Source organism: Macaca fascicularis, chromosome 11 (genome assembly GCF_037993035.2).
Source record: "Macaca fascicularis isolate 582-1 chromosome 11, T2T-MFA8v1.1".
NCBI lineage: Eukaryota > Metazoa > Chordata > Mammalia > Primates > Cercopithecidae > Macaca > Macaca fascicularis.
The window spans coordinates 11,120,040-11,135,765 of NC_088385.1; the positions used below are offsets into that span (position 1 = coordinate 11,120,040).

Genomic DNA, 15,726 nt, shown 5'->3' on the forward strand with positions numbered 1-15,726 from the left:
CCGTATTTTGACAGCTGATCAGAAGAGAATATATGGTGTTGGCATGGAAAACAAAATAACAGGTGTATAAATTGTATACCTGTTAAAGGATGATGAAGACGTGGTTGCATCTATGCTTGGGAATGATTTGTATATCACATTGGGAAAAACTGGAAAGCATAAATTTATTTTGGTTAATACAACCTATGAAAATATTGGCTAGTTAAGGAACACTTTTTTTTTTTTTTACTCTGAGTAGTTCAGTCATCTTTAGCTATTTCCTCTTTATCACCTTCACATTTTCTGTTATCAGAATCATTTCACTAGCTCTTTTCAGTGTTTTGCACATACCCGTTCTTCTTTAGATTCAATTAATTGTCACACATTTAGAATACTGCAATGATATAATGTATTAGCTTATTTCTGTCTTCAGTTTCTACCCATTTCCTCTTACTCTCCTGAGAAATGTCTCCTGCCACTGCAGCCTGAATAAATTTATTTTCTTCCTATGGAATTTTTAATCTAAACCTTTCATTTGGCAAACAATCCAGTATGACAATATAATATATCAGATTTTTCAGAGTCCAAGTTTGTGTGTACACAAGCACTATATTTTACCTTCACCATCTCAAGCCAAAAAGAAGAAAATGCCAGCTCACACTTTCCAAGGTCATGTTTTGTATTTCAGACGTTCCATTGAAGAGGAAAATTAGAAAGTTCAAAGACTTGAAGAGGAGAGAAGGTTGGAAAGTGTTTAAAACTGGAAATCCCCCATTTACTCATGGTTACCTTCATTGACCCTTTACGGTAAACAATTCAAAAACACACAGGCACCTGCAGGTTAAAAATAAGTTTTACCAATTTGAGTAATTTGTATTAATTTGAAAGAGGATGATGCATTCTAAATTGAAGTTTTGATTCACAACAAGATTAAAGCCATTCAGAAACCTAAATCACCCATTGAAAGGAAAGAAAAAAAAAAACAAAAAGATGAGCAGGTTGTCTCCGGAAATTGTCTAAGGTCGGAAGTCTGTGGTCCCTTTTCACATGTACCCAAAAGCATCCTGCTGGTGCAGCTGTCTGATAAGCACAGTGTACCCCACCTTCTCTGCACACTTTGCATCTAGCTCATATTACCTCATCTTTATTTCCTGTCTGACGTCTCACCCCGGATTCTACATATAAGGTCACACCGGAAGGAAAGCTGCATTGGGTGCTGGTGCTCTGAATGACTTTTGCCAACTTTGTCCCCACACTAATTTCTCTAAGCCTCAGTTTTCTCAGCTACACTATGAAATGTGAATGATAATCTCTGCCCTAAAAAATACCACCTACTTTTTTAACATATCATTTATGAAAGACGACACATAAAATGTCTCCCTAAAAATGGAAAGTTACGTATTATTGCCATCTGTGTTTTATAAAGAGGTTGAAAAGGGTTTGTTTGCACAAGATTTGTTTCTTCATGTCTTTCTTTCTTTCTTTCTTTCTTTCTTTCTTTCTTTCTTTCTTTCTTTCTTTCTTTCTTTCTTTCTTTCTTTCTTTCTTTCTTTTTAAAGAACTAAACCCATCAGGGCTGACCACAAGAACTTTGCTTCCGTGTTTTGATAAATAAGGGGTACTGAAGAACCCCTCTGACCCCCAAATCTCTCCCACACTGCATCTTGACCCTCTACACTTTGCTTTGTTTTTCTCTGGAATTTCACATGTAGAGATACGTTCCTTTGGCTTAACAAGTATTGATTACTACCATGGGCATATAGTTTATTGTACCTAAGAGGACATTCTCACAAGTGAAATAGCATACTCTTCATAATTACTGAAATAGCATGGCGTTGATAGTTACATGTTGTTAAAAATTAACAACAGGTGTCAGCTAGGACAATGCCAAGCAACCACTATTCACTGTGAGTTTAAATTGATTGCTTTCTCAAATTAAAAGAGATTTCTTACACTTAAGAAAAATAGAAAGAATTGTGGGAGGAAGGGAAGATAAATGAAGAAAAAGTTAATTTTTCAACAAATTCAGGCTCTTGCAGAAGACCTTGATCGGCATGGGGCCCAGTGGATATCCAGGAGGCCACTGACAACTATATGCTTGGTACATTGGCTACTTTTTTCTTGCAGTGGCTGCCTCCTCCCACGCATCCAAGTACTGATTTCAACAAAATACTTGGGCTGTCCCCATTAAAAAAAAGCAGAGAAGGGCCAGGAGCGGTGGCTCATGCCTGTAATACCAGCATTTTGGGAGGCGGAGGCAAGAGGATCATCTGAGGTCAGGAGTTTGAGACCAGCCTGGCCAACATGGTGAAACCCTGTCTCTACTAAAAAAAAAAAATACAACAATTAGCCGGGTGTGGGGGTGGACACCTGTAATCCCAGATCCTCAGGAGATTGAGACAGAAGAATCGCTTGAACCCGGGAGGCAGAGGTTGCAGGGTTGCAGCGAGCAGAGATCACACCATTGCATTCCAGCCTGGGCAACAAGAGTAAAACTCCATCAAAAAAAAAAAAAAAAAAGAAGAGAAAAATGACTGTAAAATAAAGTTAATAGATTTTGATCAATGTCATAATGTTTAAAAATATTTTCTCAAAATAAGATTTCTAGGTATCATTTTTCTGTGGCTTAGGGCATATATGCAAAATATATATTATATGTAACATATATATAAAAACGTGTGCATGTATATATGTGTGTGTGTGTATATGTGTGTGTGTTTGTGTGTGTACACGCATCCATTAACTTGATTACGGTTGAAGCAGCAAGAAACCTTGAGCCCATGAGTCTTAGTACCATGAAACCTGTTAGAGGTGGTTGTAGGAGACTGCAATTTCCTCTGTCTCTTTCTCAGATGGAGAAGAGACACATTACATCAGCAATTATGCTGTGAGCTCTCAGTTATTATCTCTGAATGCCTTACATCGAATGAGGAACTTTCTCTTTTCATGACGTGTATCAGACTGTCACTCCCTTACATATCATTGAATGCATAATGTGTACCAAATACTATGTTAAAAAAATTTAGAATTCATAATTTTTCTTCATAGAAACCTTATAAATTGGATATTATATTTTTAGTTTACAGGTAACAAAGCCAAAACTCAGTGGACTTGTATGGTAAATTTCCCGAGGCACTACTGGTTTACTGCACAGACCTTCATTCTTTTCCTTAAAGAAGCTAAACTTCTTTTTGTTTTATAGAGTGTGTTCTAGCTCTTGTTCTTTCTGTTCTCAGATTTTCAATGGTTAAATCTTTCCTCTCATTTTTATTTAATTCCACCTATGACCTCCTCAACAAGACCTATATAAATGACTTCACATCTGTCCCTATGTATTACCTTGTTCTTTGCATGTAGCAGTCTAAGGTCATACACTTCTCAACCAAACAATCCTAAAAACCCCAAATAAATAGTACTCCATATTTTAGAACTATTAGAGTTTTATATGTATTTTTCATTCATTCACTCATTCAGTAACGGCATGGAATTCATACTAGATTCCAGTTACTATGGCAGGTGTTAGAGGCACAGAGGAGACAAGTCAAAGCCCTTGCCCTCAAGCAGCTTACAGTCTAGTAAGGGAAACAGATAATAAACCATGATATAATATCAGATATTTACAGCGATCTGTAGAGGCAGAGTGGGAGGTTCTATTTTACATATAACAGCAACTGACAATTTCTCTGAGCAGGTGGCAGCTGAAGAGTGAGTCGGTTAAAGGGAGAGCGAGACATGCAGGGAGATGGAAAAAGAATCTTTCAGAGAAAATGTAAAAGCCTTGTAGTGGTAGGATGCTTGGCATTTTTAAGGAGGAGGTTTCTGTCAGAGAGGATACTGAATAACAGGAAAAATGGTAGGAGAGGTAACCAGGGGCCATATTATGTATAAAGCATTCTCAACTATTAGGTCTTTGGATTTTACGGTACATTTGATAGGAAGCCTTTCAAAGTGCAGTGGGGGGAGGAGTTAAATGCTTCACCAAAATGATATGACTTAATTATAAAACAATGGTTCTAGCTGCTATGTGGAAAAGGGACTAAGAAATTGACTAGAAAATAGAATGGAAGCAAAGGGAGCCTTTAGGGTCAACGTGTACCTCTTTGTGTCTTAGGTAGACAAATGCATCTAATGGTCCACCTAACTTTTCTGGATGATAACTTCCAACCCACCTATACATAACATTTCAGCAAGGCTTTACTCTGAAAGCAGAATGTCTTTATTCTAAATCAGTGATATTAATAATAAAATTTTGGGCACCAAGATTGTTAATCAGAGTGATATTTTGATTTCCCTCCTTAAATCCCCACACATAGCTTTCTGCATTCATCTTGTGTTGACTGTCATTACTTCTCTGAATGAGACTGATACCACAGCAATGTTTTAAATAATAATCCTACTTCAAATGACTGAAGTCTCAGAGGTATCTGAAGAGACTAACCTAGAGCACAGGGGGAGAATTGAAGAACATGTTTCTGAGGTGACATAAAAGCAGTCTAAATGACAAGAAAATGTGACAAGAAAATTAGCAGGAAATAAATGAAACAGATAATTTAAGATAAACAATTTTAGAGCCTAGCAAGGAAGTTCCAGACCACAAGCTTTCTGTTTCCTGCATTAAAACAACTTCTTACTACATGATACATCTAGTCGCCAGAGAAGAAGTGAATGACACACTTCCAAAAACCAATTAGTAGCTTTCTAAATAAAACTCTTCCAGGCTGGAGAGAGATCCATGAGCACAGAGATCTTAACATTCATATTCAACAATAAATCCTGGGGCCCCAGACAGTGTCAGATGCATAGCAGGTGTTCAGTAAATATCAGTTAAATGTATGAATAAATGGATGAACGGGATTCCTGGAAAATACTACACTCTCCTTCTCCAAATTATTTTTATCTCAAAGACAGGAATCTCTAACTTTTAATTCTTTACTTAGATTATGCTGTCTCCTAAACTATTTGCGTTTTCTAGAAATTTAGGGCAGGATGTCTCAGAGTCTGGGAAAATCCCACTTTCCTCTTGCTACACCTTACAGTTGTGAGAAAGCGCATTTCAGACAACAGGGAAAACCCATACTTCACCACAACAACACACTATACATTGTCTGGTCCACTGGAGCATAAATTAAAGAGAAACAATGTAGTCAAGCAAGTAGGCGGTAAGAGGAAGGGGGTGGAGACTTCAACAGGGAGTATAAACTCCCTCCAATGCCTCCGAGCCTCAGAGACTGAACAAGAGCTCCAGGAAAGACTTTCACTGTAGATCGACTTGACCTCAGATTAACTAGGGAATCTCGAGAATAAAGATGAGCTCTGATCATTGTTACGTAACAGAGAACAGCTCTTTGCATCCGGAGAGTGGACAAGAAAGTAAGTCAGCTCTGATTGCATATTTACTGTCTAGTATCTCCGTGTGTGACATATAATAGTAGTTATAGAAGATATACTCTATATATGATGTGTATATGATATATAATCTCTACATGTGATATATAATCTCTATATAGGATATATCATCGTAGAGAAAATATACTGCTAATCTCTATATATGTGATATCTAATGGTTGTTAGGGAAGAAAGTGAGGCTTTGTCTTTTAGAGAAGACAGGTTCTTCTTCAGGGAAGAGGTAAATCCCTCTTTATCTATAAGAAGATAGAATATCTGAGATAAGAGAAAGCTGCGAAAATTAATTTCAGAAGATCTTTAAAGATCTTTCTCTTTGCTTTAGTTTATATCATCTCAGTATTTAGATTTAAATAGAAAACTTTCTGCTATAGGCCAGTTATTCTCCATCATTTTTTTTTTTCATATCCATGTGTACATTCTCCAGGAAGTGCTGTCTCCCTTTATGAAAAATTCTATTTTCCACATAAGCAATTCCATTGTTTGCCTTCCTTTGCATCTTTGTCTGCTCTCAGCGTGCCTTATCCTGTGTTCTCATGACAGCATCATGTCGTTGCTGGAAACGGGCAAGTTTGCCATCTTTGAGAGAATAGCTATACGAGCAGATGAAAATTTACAGTGTCCATGTGTAATTTACTAAAAAAAAAAAGTCACAAAAGAATTCCTGAAAATGCAATCTTCTGCTTTGGTATTCTTTATCAGACTTTTTTCCTCCATTTCATCCTTCTAGTTAACCTTTCCAATGTCTGGCTTCAAAGTCTATGTAACTTAGACTTTTTCTTCCTTTCTTTTGTTTCTCATCAAAATATAATCATCCTAGAAATTTTCCTCTCTTCTATTTGTCTATTCTGTCCACCTATCTAGTTTACTTCCTGTTACTGGGATTTTGCCTATTTTTTATACCTTATTTCTGTAAAATTTATTTGAGTTTTTCCATTTATTCCTTTCTCCTTGGTTAATGAGGTACCCTAAAGCATTAGCACTTAGGAATTAGTCTTTACTTGTCAGCAAGAGCTATCTAGTAACAAAGGGATATGTGAGAGACAGCAGAACTAAAACGATCTTGTAGAAAGGGATTATTTTCTAAGCATATGTCTACTATATTAGCTTACTTCCGAAAAACATCAGTTACCTCTCATAAATTCATCCTGGGTTTAAGAACATAAAATTTAGTGTGGATAACAAATGCAAAGCAAGCAAATTTTCAGGTAATCAGGTGAGCCGTTACTTATGGCACAGTTGCGCTGCCAAAAAGAAATAATAATAATAATTACTACTCAATAAAATAGAGAGCATAGCTGAAATAAGGACCTAATGCAGAAATTCTTAACTTTTCCTGATACCATTTCAACTTTCTTTTGAATGTCTAATTTAGGCTGCCCTAGTAGGTGCTTCATTAGTAGGAAGAAGCACTGAACGTCATCTTTGGGTGATTCAATAAGTAGCAAATTGGGTTTATTTTCAACTTCTCCATTAATGTGCGGGACCTGAAACCAAAGAAAAAGTGTTGGGGGAAATGTTTTGTCACCTAGGAGATAAGTCAAACTGTGGGTAACAATAGCCCTCATTAATGGGAGTAAAGTATCATCTGAGAGTCATCTCAAAGCTTACTCCCCAGTTGAGCCAATGGTCTGAGTGAGACCCTGGAGCCCATAGGTTATTGGGGTGTGTTAGTGCTCACTGAGGAGACAGAGCAGTTGCAATACTGACTTCAAGCAGCACAACTGACTCACATAACGTGAAGTGAAACCAGACAGAGCTCCGAACTTGGTACCTTGGGTAGCAATGGTGGCTTCCGATGATGGTTTTACACAGGTGATAAAAGGAAAATTTACTTTGAGAAGTTGAGAAAATCGAGCTAGATGGCAGCGAAGTAAAGACTTCTCTTGCAAAATCTGAGTGCAGATCTGTGATGGGAAAAAGAGCTTCCAGATAAAGCAAAAGTTGATGTTGACACCAGTACCCAGTAAATTGCTATGAAAAAAGGCAACATCTCTTGGTCCAGTTTACCTTTAGATAAATGTTTGAAGGATAAAAATACATGTGTTTCAGGATATGTCTTATGTAAACTTTTTTAAGTTATGAAAATCATCCATATTGAAAAATCGAATGTTTTTTATTTTGAAACTGTTTTGCATTGTCAGTTACTCAAGCAGCCATTTTACATTTCAGTGTTTGAGAACATAACACGGACCTGTATACTCCTTGTGGGGCCACATGTTAAGAATCTTAACAGCTCATCCTGCAAAATTAAAATCCAAAATCTAAATCACAAAATTCTCTTTTCTCTTTCCTCAGTTATTTACTTAGACTATAGAACAGATATCCTCCTAGAGTTTTTTGTAACTATCAATTATCATTAACATCATATTCCTATTCTAAATCCTTCCACTGAAACACTACTTGTTGGGGAAAAAAAGGCTTTTACTTTGTTTCACCACTGTACAGAGGGTAAATGAAAAAACTTTCACTGAATATTTGGTCTATAATACTGTTACATTTCCTCTATTATTTTAACATCTTTTGAAAAATTTCTATAAAGAGATGGGGAAATTTCATGTCAGGAGATAGGAAATATTAAATTTAAATGCCTGAAAAGAATATCGCATATTCCTTCTATAGTCTGCCTGAACTCACCGTCAACTTTCTCCCTTCCAGATGACGCCACCAGCCCCCGTTTCTCAACACATCGTGAAGGATCCTTCCAAGTTCCTGTCCTGTGTGCTGTAATGAATGTGGTCTTCATCACCATTTTAATCATAGCTCTCATTGCCTTATCAGGTGGGTCTGCTCGTCATCAATTCTTTCAAAGCCTCCCAGCTGTAAGCATTCATGCCCAGCTGAAATCAAGATTAGTTTAGTCTAGTTAATCAGAAATTGTAGCTAATTTAGAATCATCCCATGTACCATATATGGCCAATTTCCTACTCAATACTAGACATAATTCCACAATCCTCAAATAATTAATGTAATACTTTTATAAGTATTAAAGTATCTATGATTTATATATTACTGTAGAATAAAATTGCATTTGAAAAGACGTTTACATCTAGAATGAAGGGAGCTGATTTGAATTCTGAATAAATAGCTATTTAGCTGGAAAAAAAATGTGAACTTCACATTCATTGATTATGGAAAAAATCGTATCTAAAGTCATAGATTCATCAGGAAATGGTCAGTCTTTTGTGTTTTATCTCAAAGGACACAGAATGGTAGTTCTGAATAATTAAGATTATATTTAAAAGTTCCCAGAGAGTCAGTAGTGATTCGGTATTCGATACCTCCAGCTATACCGAGATATATTTGTGTCTTTTACAAATGGGAATGTTTACCATTTTTTGAGATATTCTCAGCCATATGTCTTTCTGTATTTGAATTGGTTCCCTAAAAGTTACTCTCTTCATCTTTCCAACCTAGTGTTATAAATACTGCATCTTCAAATTCTTCCACCTCTGCATTCAGATTCAAAACCTTATTTGAAATATATAATGTACTTTACCCTTTCTAGTCCAAAGAAATATCTAGTCCAAATTTTCAGAATTTTTCTATATTTCTGTCATTTTCTGACATTATGGCCAAAGGTACATCCCCTCATCCTCATACCTCCATCCAATGACGATTAGGCTCAATGGAAAATCAGATATGGTCCTGAGAACTTTCTTTCTTCATACCCTTTTCAGAATTCTCCTTTTTAGCTTTTATCCTTTACTTTATCACCACCTAGCACGACATAGCATCCTAAGGCTAGTTTTGCATGCTATGGGTATTTCATTTCTTTTGTTACTAAAACAAAGCATTTTTCTGTTCACAGTGGGCCAATACAATTGTCCAGGCCAATACACATTCTCAATGCCATCAGATAGCCATGTTTCTTCATGCTCTGATGACTGGGTTAGCTACCAGAGGAAATGCTACTTTATTTCTACTGTGAAGAGGAGCTGGACTTCAGCCCAAAGTGCTTGTTCTGAACATGGTGCTACTCTCGCTGTCATTGATTCTGTTAAGGACATGGTAAGAATGAAAAAAATGATAAAATATTACTATTTTAATTAATATGGCTAATCAGTGGTTTCCTTCTGTTTCTGAGTGGAAGAAAAAAACAATATTGTACCTATTTCAGATGTAGGAAAATATCACCCCAGAGAACCATATGATCAGCCTGAGGTCAAAATGAGATTTACTCACTTTAGTCTTTTAAATGTGACTTGATTGCTTAGCTTCAAAGACCAGAAATCCAAATATGCTGATCCTATATAGAATGAGTCAATGGTCAGATGAGCTGTCATGCCTCAAGTTGCAGCTTTTGAGAAACAGGATTTACTATCTACTTCCCTAGAAGGGTGTTTAATGTAACAACTCCCTTGTGCTTTCTTTAAGAACTTTCTAAAACGATACGCAGGTGGAGATGAACACTGGGTTGGACTGAAAAAGGAGCCTGGTCACCCATGGAAGTGGTCAAATGGCAAAGAATTTAACAACTGGTAAGTCTCCAGAAGCCTCTGGCGAGCATCTCAGGAAAATCATTTTCCTTTTCTCCTTTCAAAGCACTTTAGATACGAAGGCTGAGCTCTTCAAGAGCTCTAACAATCTCTTCTGAATGCGTATACTCAAATTCTTTAATGACAGCCTTTATTATTATTCTTTTTTCTTTATCCACACTTATAATACATAAAATAAATGCTTATAGTAATTTTTCTCAGCAAACTCTAATGTGAGGAATAGATCTGGTTCATTTGGATATATTCTAATGATAATTATGATGATGCAACAAAACCCCACTTTCAATGTCACATTTAGTCTTTACTAATGAGATAGTTGTTGGAAAATAAATCCCTCTTACTATTTCTCAGTTTTCATCTCCACAGAATAAAGAATAGTTTCAATGCCTAATTATGAATTTCTATAGACCTGAAAGAAAATTTGCCCCAGAATTAGATACTCTATTTTCATTACTTTTAGTTAAAATACATTTAATGTTTGAAGATCATTTTATAAGTTTGTTGTTGATCATAATACTGATAAAGTATCAAGATTAAAATTCAGGTCTCTAGAAAAGAGATTCCTAATATTTGTCCTATGGTTCCATATCGACAGATGGGCTTCAGGAACCATAAACCCCCTAAAGCTGTATGCACTAGTATGCCTGGCTGTTGGATGCATATAATTTTGTGAAATTATTTATTGAAAAATCTATGAACTCAAAAATGACCAAGAATCACTTCTCTGGTGCCATGCCAGCCAAATGAATGGCGTGCTTTCCTCTTACCTCCATATTTTTTTTCCACATACTTTTGTTTTCAATTCTTGTCCATTGTCTCTACAAATTAGTCTATGATTATTTGACTTATGTATCCTGCTGAGAATTTAAAAGAAGCAGAGGTCACCATCTTGAGTTCATTCTCATGTAACTGAATGAAAACAATGAGCTGAAAATAATTGTAAGTTTCTTTATTGTTTGACAGGTTCAACTTGACAGGGTCTGAGAAGTGCGCTTTTCTGAAAAACACGGAAGTCAGCAGCATGGAATGTGAGAAGAATTTATACTGGATATGTAACAAACCTTACAAATCATAAGGAAACATATTCACTTATTGACTATTGTAGAATGGAACTCAAGGAAATCTGTGTCAATGGATGCTGCTCTGTGGTCTGAAGTTTTCCATGCAGACTTTGTGAAAAAAAAAAAATTTTTTGTAGTATCTTGGGAATTTTCTTCCAAACAGAACTATGGAAAAAAGGAAGAAATTCCCGGAAAAATCTTCATTGTGGGCTCTTGTTGCCATGAGCAGGAAGCATAACAGGTTGACTGATAACCATGCCCAAGAATGAGAAGAATGACTATGAAACCTTTGGATGCACTTTATATTATTTTGAATCCAGAAATAATGAAATAACTAGGCATGGACTTACTATTTATTGCTGAATGACTACCAACAGTGAGAGCGCTTCATGCCTTTGCACTATTGGAAGGAGTTAGATGTTGGTACTAGATACTGAATGTAAACAAAGGAATTATGGCTGGTAACATACATATTTAGTCATTGAATCCCTTAAACTCAGGGAGCATTTATAAATGGACAAATGCTTATGAAACTAAGATTTGTGATATTTCTCTCTTTTTAGAGAAATTTGCCAATTTACTTTGTTATTTTTCCCCAAAAAGAATGGGATGATCATGTATTTATTTTTTTACTTCCTCAGCCATAGACTGGTCCTTTTCGATGGTACATATTTCTTTACCTTTATAATCTTTTATACATTGTTTTACAGAGAAAAGACATAAGCAAAGAGTATGAGGAATATTTGTAAAACCTAGAAAAGTGTTGGAAAATGTGCAATATGTGATGTGGCAAATCTCTATCAGGAAATATTCTGTAATGTTCAAACCTAGAATAATACTAGTCTTATAATAGGTTTGTGACTTTCCTAATCAATTCTATTATGTGCAATACTTCAATACTTCTTTTAAAATATTTTTATGTGCAATAAAATGTATTTGTTTGTATTTTGTGTTCAGTACAATTATAAGCTGTTTTCATGTATGTGAAATAAAAGTAGAATAAACACAATGGTTTCCAAGAAAGTTCATTCCTTCAAAATACATTTAAAAGTATATACTGTATGAGAAAGAAGAAAACAGAGTACTATAACTTAGAAAAAAATCCCATCTAGGGTAAAACTCTTAGTTTTACAACAGCTTATACATATCAAATTGTTTTCATATATGCTAAAGGGTGTATGTATGCATATTCATTTTTCTGTGTATAGAAGATGCTCAGTAATAATTACTCCTCATAGTCAATGCTCTGAAAGTATCCTGTTCAATTCTGAAGTGCTATATACACTTTAGTTATTTACGTAAAATAATTCAATACATAGAAATGAGGCATAATCTTCATGGGATATTTCAATCAGCAAAAAACTTGATGATGTAGCTTGGATGTGTGTCCCTGCCCAAATCTCATGTTGTATGGTAATCCCCTTTGTTAGGGTGGGGCCTGGTGGGAGGCGATGACATCATGAGAGCGAATTTCTCATGAATGGTTTAGCATCATCCTCTTGGTGGTCTCCTTGCAACAGTGAGTGAGTTCTCAGGAGATCCGGTCTTTTAAAAGTGTGCAGCACTCTCTCTCTCTCTTTGTCTCCCTCTCTTTCCTGCTTTCTCCATGTGACATGCCTGCTCCCACTCCACTTCACCTTCTACCATAAGAGCACCCCTAAGCTTCCACAGAAGCTGAGCAGTGTCAGTGTTATGCTTGTAAAAACTGCAGAACCGTAAGCCAATTAAGCCTTTTTTCTTTATAAATTACCTTGTCTCAGATATATTCATAGCAATGCAAGAATAGCCTAATACATTCGATTACCTTCAAAACTGTTTTATAAATGTAATTTGCAATATTCTTCTCTGCCTGTTGGAAATGTGTGATGTGTATGGTATCTCTAAACTATTGACAGATGGCAAACGGAAATGTGGATTTCAGACACTGCTTAGTGAAAAATAACGACCTCTGCGCTCCTGAATTCCCACAGCTGTGGGAAAAAAATGAAACAAGCAGCTTCCTAGCTCTAATAGTCTATCGTTAAGAACAATCTACTCCCGAGTCATCTTAGAAAACAATGTCTTGTGATTAATATTTTAGTTATAACATATTTTTATGTGCATAAAATCTAATCAAATTATGAAAACTGAGCAAGCTTAAAAATATTATTTCTATATTAGTATGATAGTTTTTAACTCATTGAATACTGACTGTATCACCTAAAAATTCAATGAATTTTATCATTTTTAAAAATAATTTTATTGAATCCCTATAATTATGTGAAATGACCAGCTAACGTGCTTCCCTCTCCAGAGGAAGAAATTGAAATTATGTTGAAAAAGCAATGGATAAAACACGGATAACTGCGAGTTATTTTTTTACACATAATTTGAAGTCATTTTATTCTTAAGGACCACTGCTTTCTTTAAATAGATTTAAAAAATAGAATTCTTAAAGGGAATAATTTTATTATTTAAAGTATGACTCTGCTTGCTAGTGAGCAATTACAAATATAAAAACTGAGTTTGTCTCAAGAACCCCTCTTGCCCCAGGCTCTGTCCCCGTTACAAAAGTTGCAGTGCCGTCTAGTGGTTGTAGGAGATTACTGCACTTCTGTTTTAAGTATAGAACAAAATATGTAGCGCATGGCGCTGTTCAGAGCCAAGGCACTGGGGGCCAGACCGCCCTAGTTTCATCTCTGCCACGCGCGGACTGACTAGCTATTTTATCAGAACTCGTTCAAAATTCAGCTAAAATTAGCTAGATATTAAATTAGTTAGTACATGAAAACAAACTTAAAACATTATCTGGCTCCCTAGTACACCGTAGGCATGTATTAAACACTCATGATGATTATTATAACTAGAAACACAATGTCTTCACATTTCCAGTATTGGCATAAAGCAACGTTTCTACAAGACATGTCTATTTCTACGTAATATATCTTATTTGTGTTTGTTTTCGGAAAACCTTTTTAAAATTTCATTTGGCAAGCACCTGCTGCTATGATGGACACCAGAGTTAAAATACTGAGCAAATTCCGCATGGCAACTGACTTTGTGGAATTCACGGTCTGTTTGGAAAACAAGCAAGAAGATGAATTAATACGGTGTGATGAAGGTTATAATAGGAAAAATGTAGGGTGCGATGGAAGCATATTAAAGATATACTCCCATATTCAAACCTTTAGCTAATCATCAAAATTTTAACTCTGTAGGCTCTGTAGGCTATATTCATGTTGAATAGTTACATAAATATATGTAAAATAAAACCATCAGTTATCCGCGTTTTGCGTTGCTTTTTCAACATAATTTCAATTTCTTCCTTTGGAAAGGGGAATACGTCAGCTGCACGTTTCACATAATTATAGGGATATGGTAATTAGCTTGATTTAATCATTCCACACTGTGTACAAATAACATTACATTATACCCCACAAATATATACAATTATAATTTGTCAATTAACAATAAAATTTTTCAAAATTTTTACACTCAAGTGGCTTGTGTGTGTGTGGATGATGATTCTTGATTTCTGTAGTGGAAAGATACGGTAGTCACCACTCTCTCAACACTACTTTTTATATTTTTTCTAGTTATAAAGGAAATAACTTAATCTAGAAAAGTGAAACCTAACCCTTGATAATACTGCACCCCATCCATATTTCTCAATATTTTTATTGCCAAGTATAAAATGTAATTAAAATAATGCATGTAAAAGTGCTTCGTATATGCTAAAGAACTATGTTACCACAAATTGACTTACTTCCAAATTTCTAGGTTCTGAGACCTGAAGCTCACCTTATTTTCTCCTTATTTTACATATACTTTTCAATAACTTGAAACAAACAAAAATGTGCACATTGTAAACTTAAAATTACGGACTTCTAGTTTTCAAAAGATATCATGGACAGAAGGACAAGTCGTCACAGAGTGCAAGACATTCTAACACGTGTAATTGATAAAGGAATCTGTCTGTCCCCACCCCCATCATCTATCTATCTATCTACCTACCTACCTACCTGTCATGTATCTAGACAACAAATCAATAATACAATGACTGTTGACCTTAAGAAGGGAGGCTCTCAGTCCTCAGCCAAGAAGAAAAGGAAACTTGAGCACTATAGTCGAATAAACTGGTTTTGCCAACAACCTGAATAACCTTTGTATTACACTCTTTTTGCATTGTTATAAAGAATTCCCTGTCCAGGTGCAGTGGATCACGCCTGTTATCCTAGGACTTTGGGAGGCTGAGGTGGGTGGATCCCTTAAGCTCAGGAGTTCGAGACCAGCTGGACAGCATGATAAAACCAAGTCTCTACTAAAAATACAAAAATTAGCTGGGCATGGTGCATGCGCCTATCATCCCAGATACTTAGGAGTTTGAGGTGGAAGGACCACCTGAGCCTGGGAGGTAGAGGCTGCATTGGGCTGGGGTTGCCACTGCACTAGAGCCAGGGCAACAGACTGAGGATGCTGTCAAAAAAGAAGAAAGAAAGAAAAAGAAGGAAGAGAAGGAAGGAAGGAAAGAGGGAGGGAGGGAGGGAGGGAGGGAGGGAGGAAGGAAGGAAGGAAGGAAGGAAGGAAGGAAGGAAGGAAGGAAGGAAGGAAGGAAATAAGAGAGGAAGGAAGGAAGGAAAGAGGGAGGGAGGGAGGAAGGAAGGAAGGAAGGAAGGAAGGAAGGAAGGAAGGAAATAAGAGAGGAAGGAAGGAAGGAAAGAGGGAGGGAGGGAGGAAGGAAGGAAGGAAGGAAGGAAGGAAGGAAGAAAAGGGAGGAAGGAAGGAAGACGTGAGGAAGGGTAATT

General features: G+C 36.2%; 1 protein-coding gene across 1 annotated transcript; it reads left to right on the plus strand.

The window, feature by feature from the left end:
* Positions 1 to 5,202: 5,202 nt before the first annotated feature.
* Positions 5,203 to 11,951, plus strand: CD69 (CD69 molecule). Its single transcript, XM_005570089.5, has 5 exons — positions 5,203 to 5,349; positions 8,041 to 8,163; positions 9,194 to 9,393; positions 9,760 to 9,863; positions 10,845 to 11,951. Exons 1-5 carry the CDS (start codon positions 5,286 to 5,288, stop codon positions 10,954 to 10,956), a joined length of 603 nt encoding a protein of 200 aa, XP_005570146.1. The 5' UTR covers positions 5,203 to 5,285; the 3' UTR covers positions 10,957 to 11,951.
* The last annotated feature ends 3,775 nt before the right edge of the window (positions 11,952 to 15,726 follow it).

Bases quoted from the DNA above. Each gene is read 5' to 3' on its own strand.
- CD69 (XM_005570089.5), top strand. From the start codon at position 5,286: ATGAGCTCTGATCATTGTTACGTAACAGAGAACAGCTCTTTGCATCCG. The intron at 8,164-9,193 runs GTGGGTCTGCTC...TTCTGTTCACAG, and splicing joins AGCTCTCATTGCCTTATCAG to TGGGCCAATACAATTGTCCA. The intron at 9,394-9,759 runs GTAAGAATGAAA...GCTTTCTTTAAG, and splicing joins TTGATTCTGTTAAGGACATG to AACTTTCTAAAACGATACGC.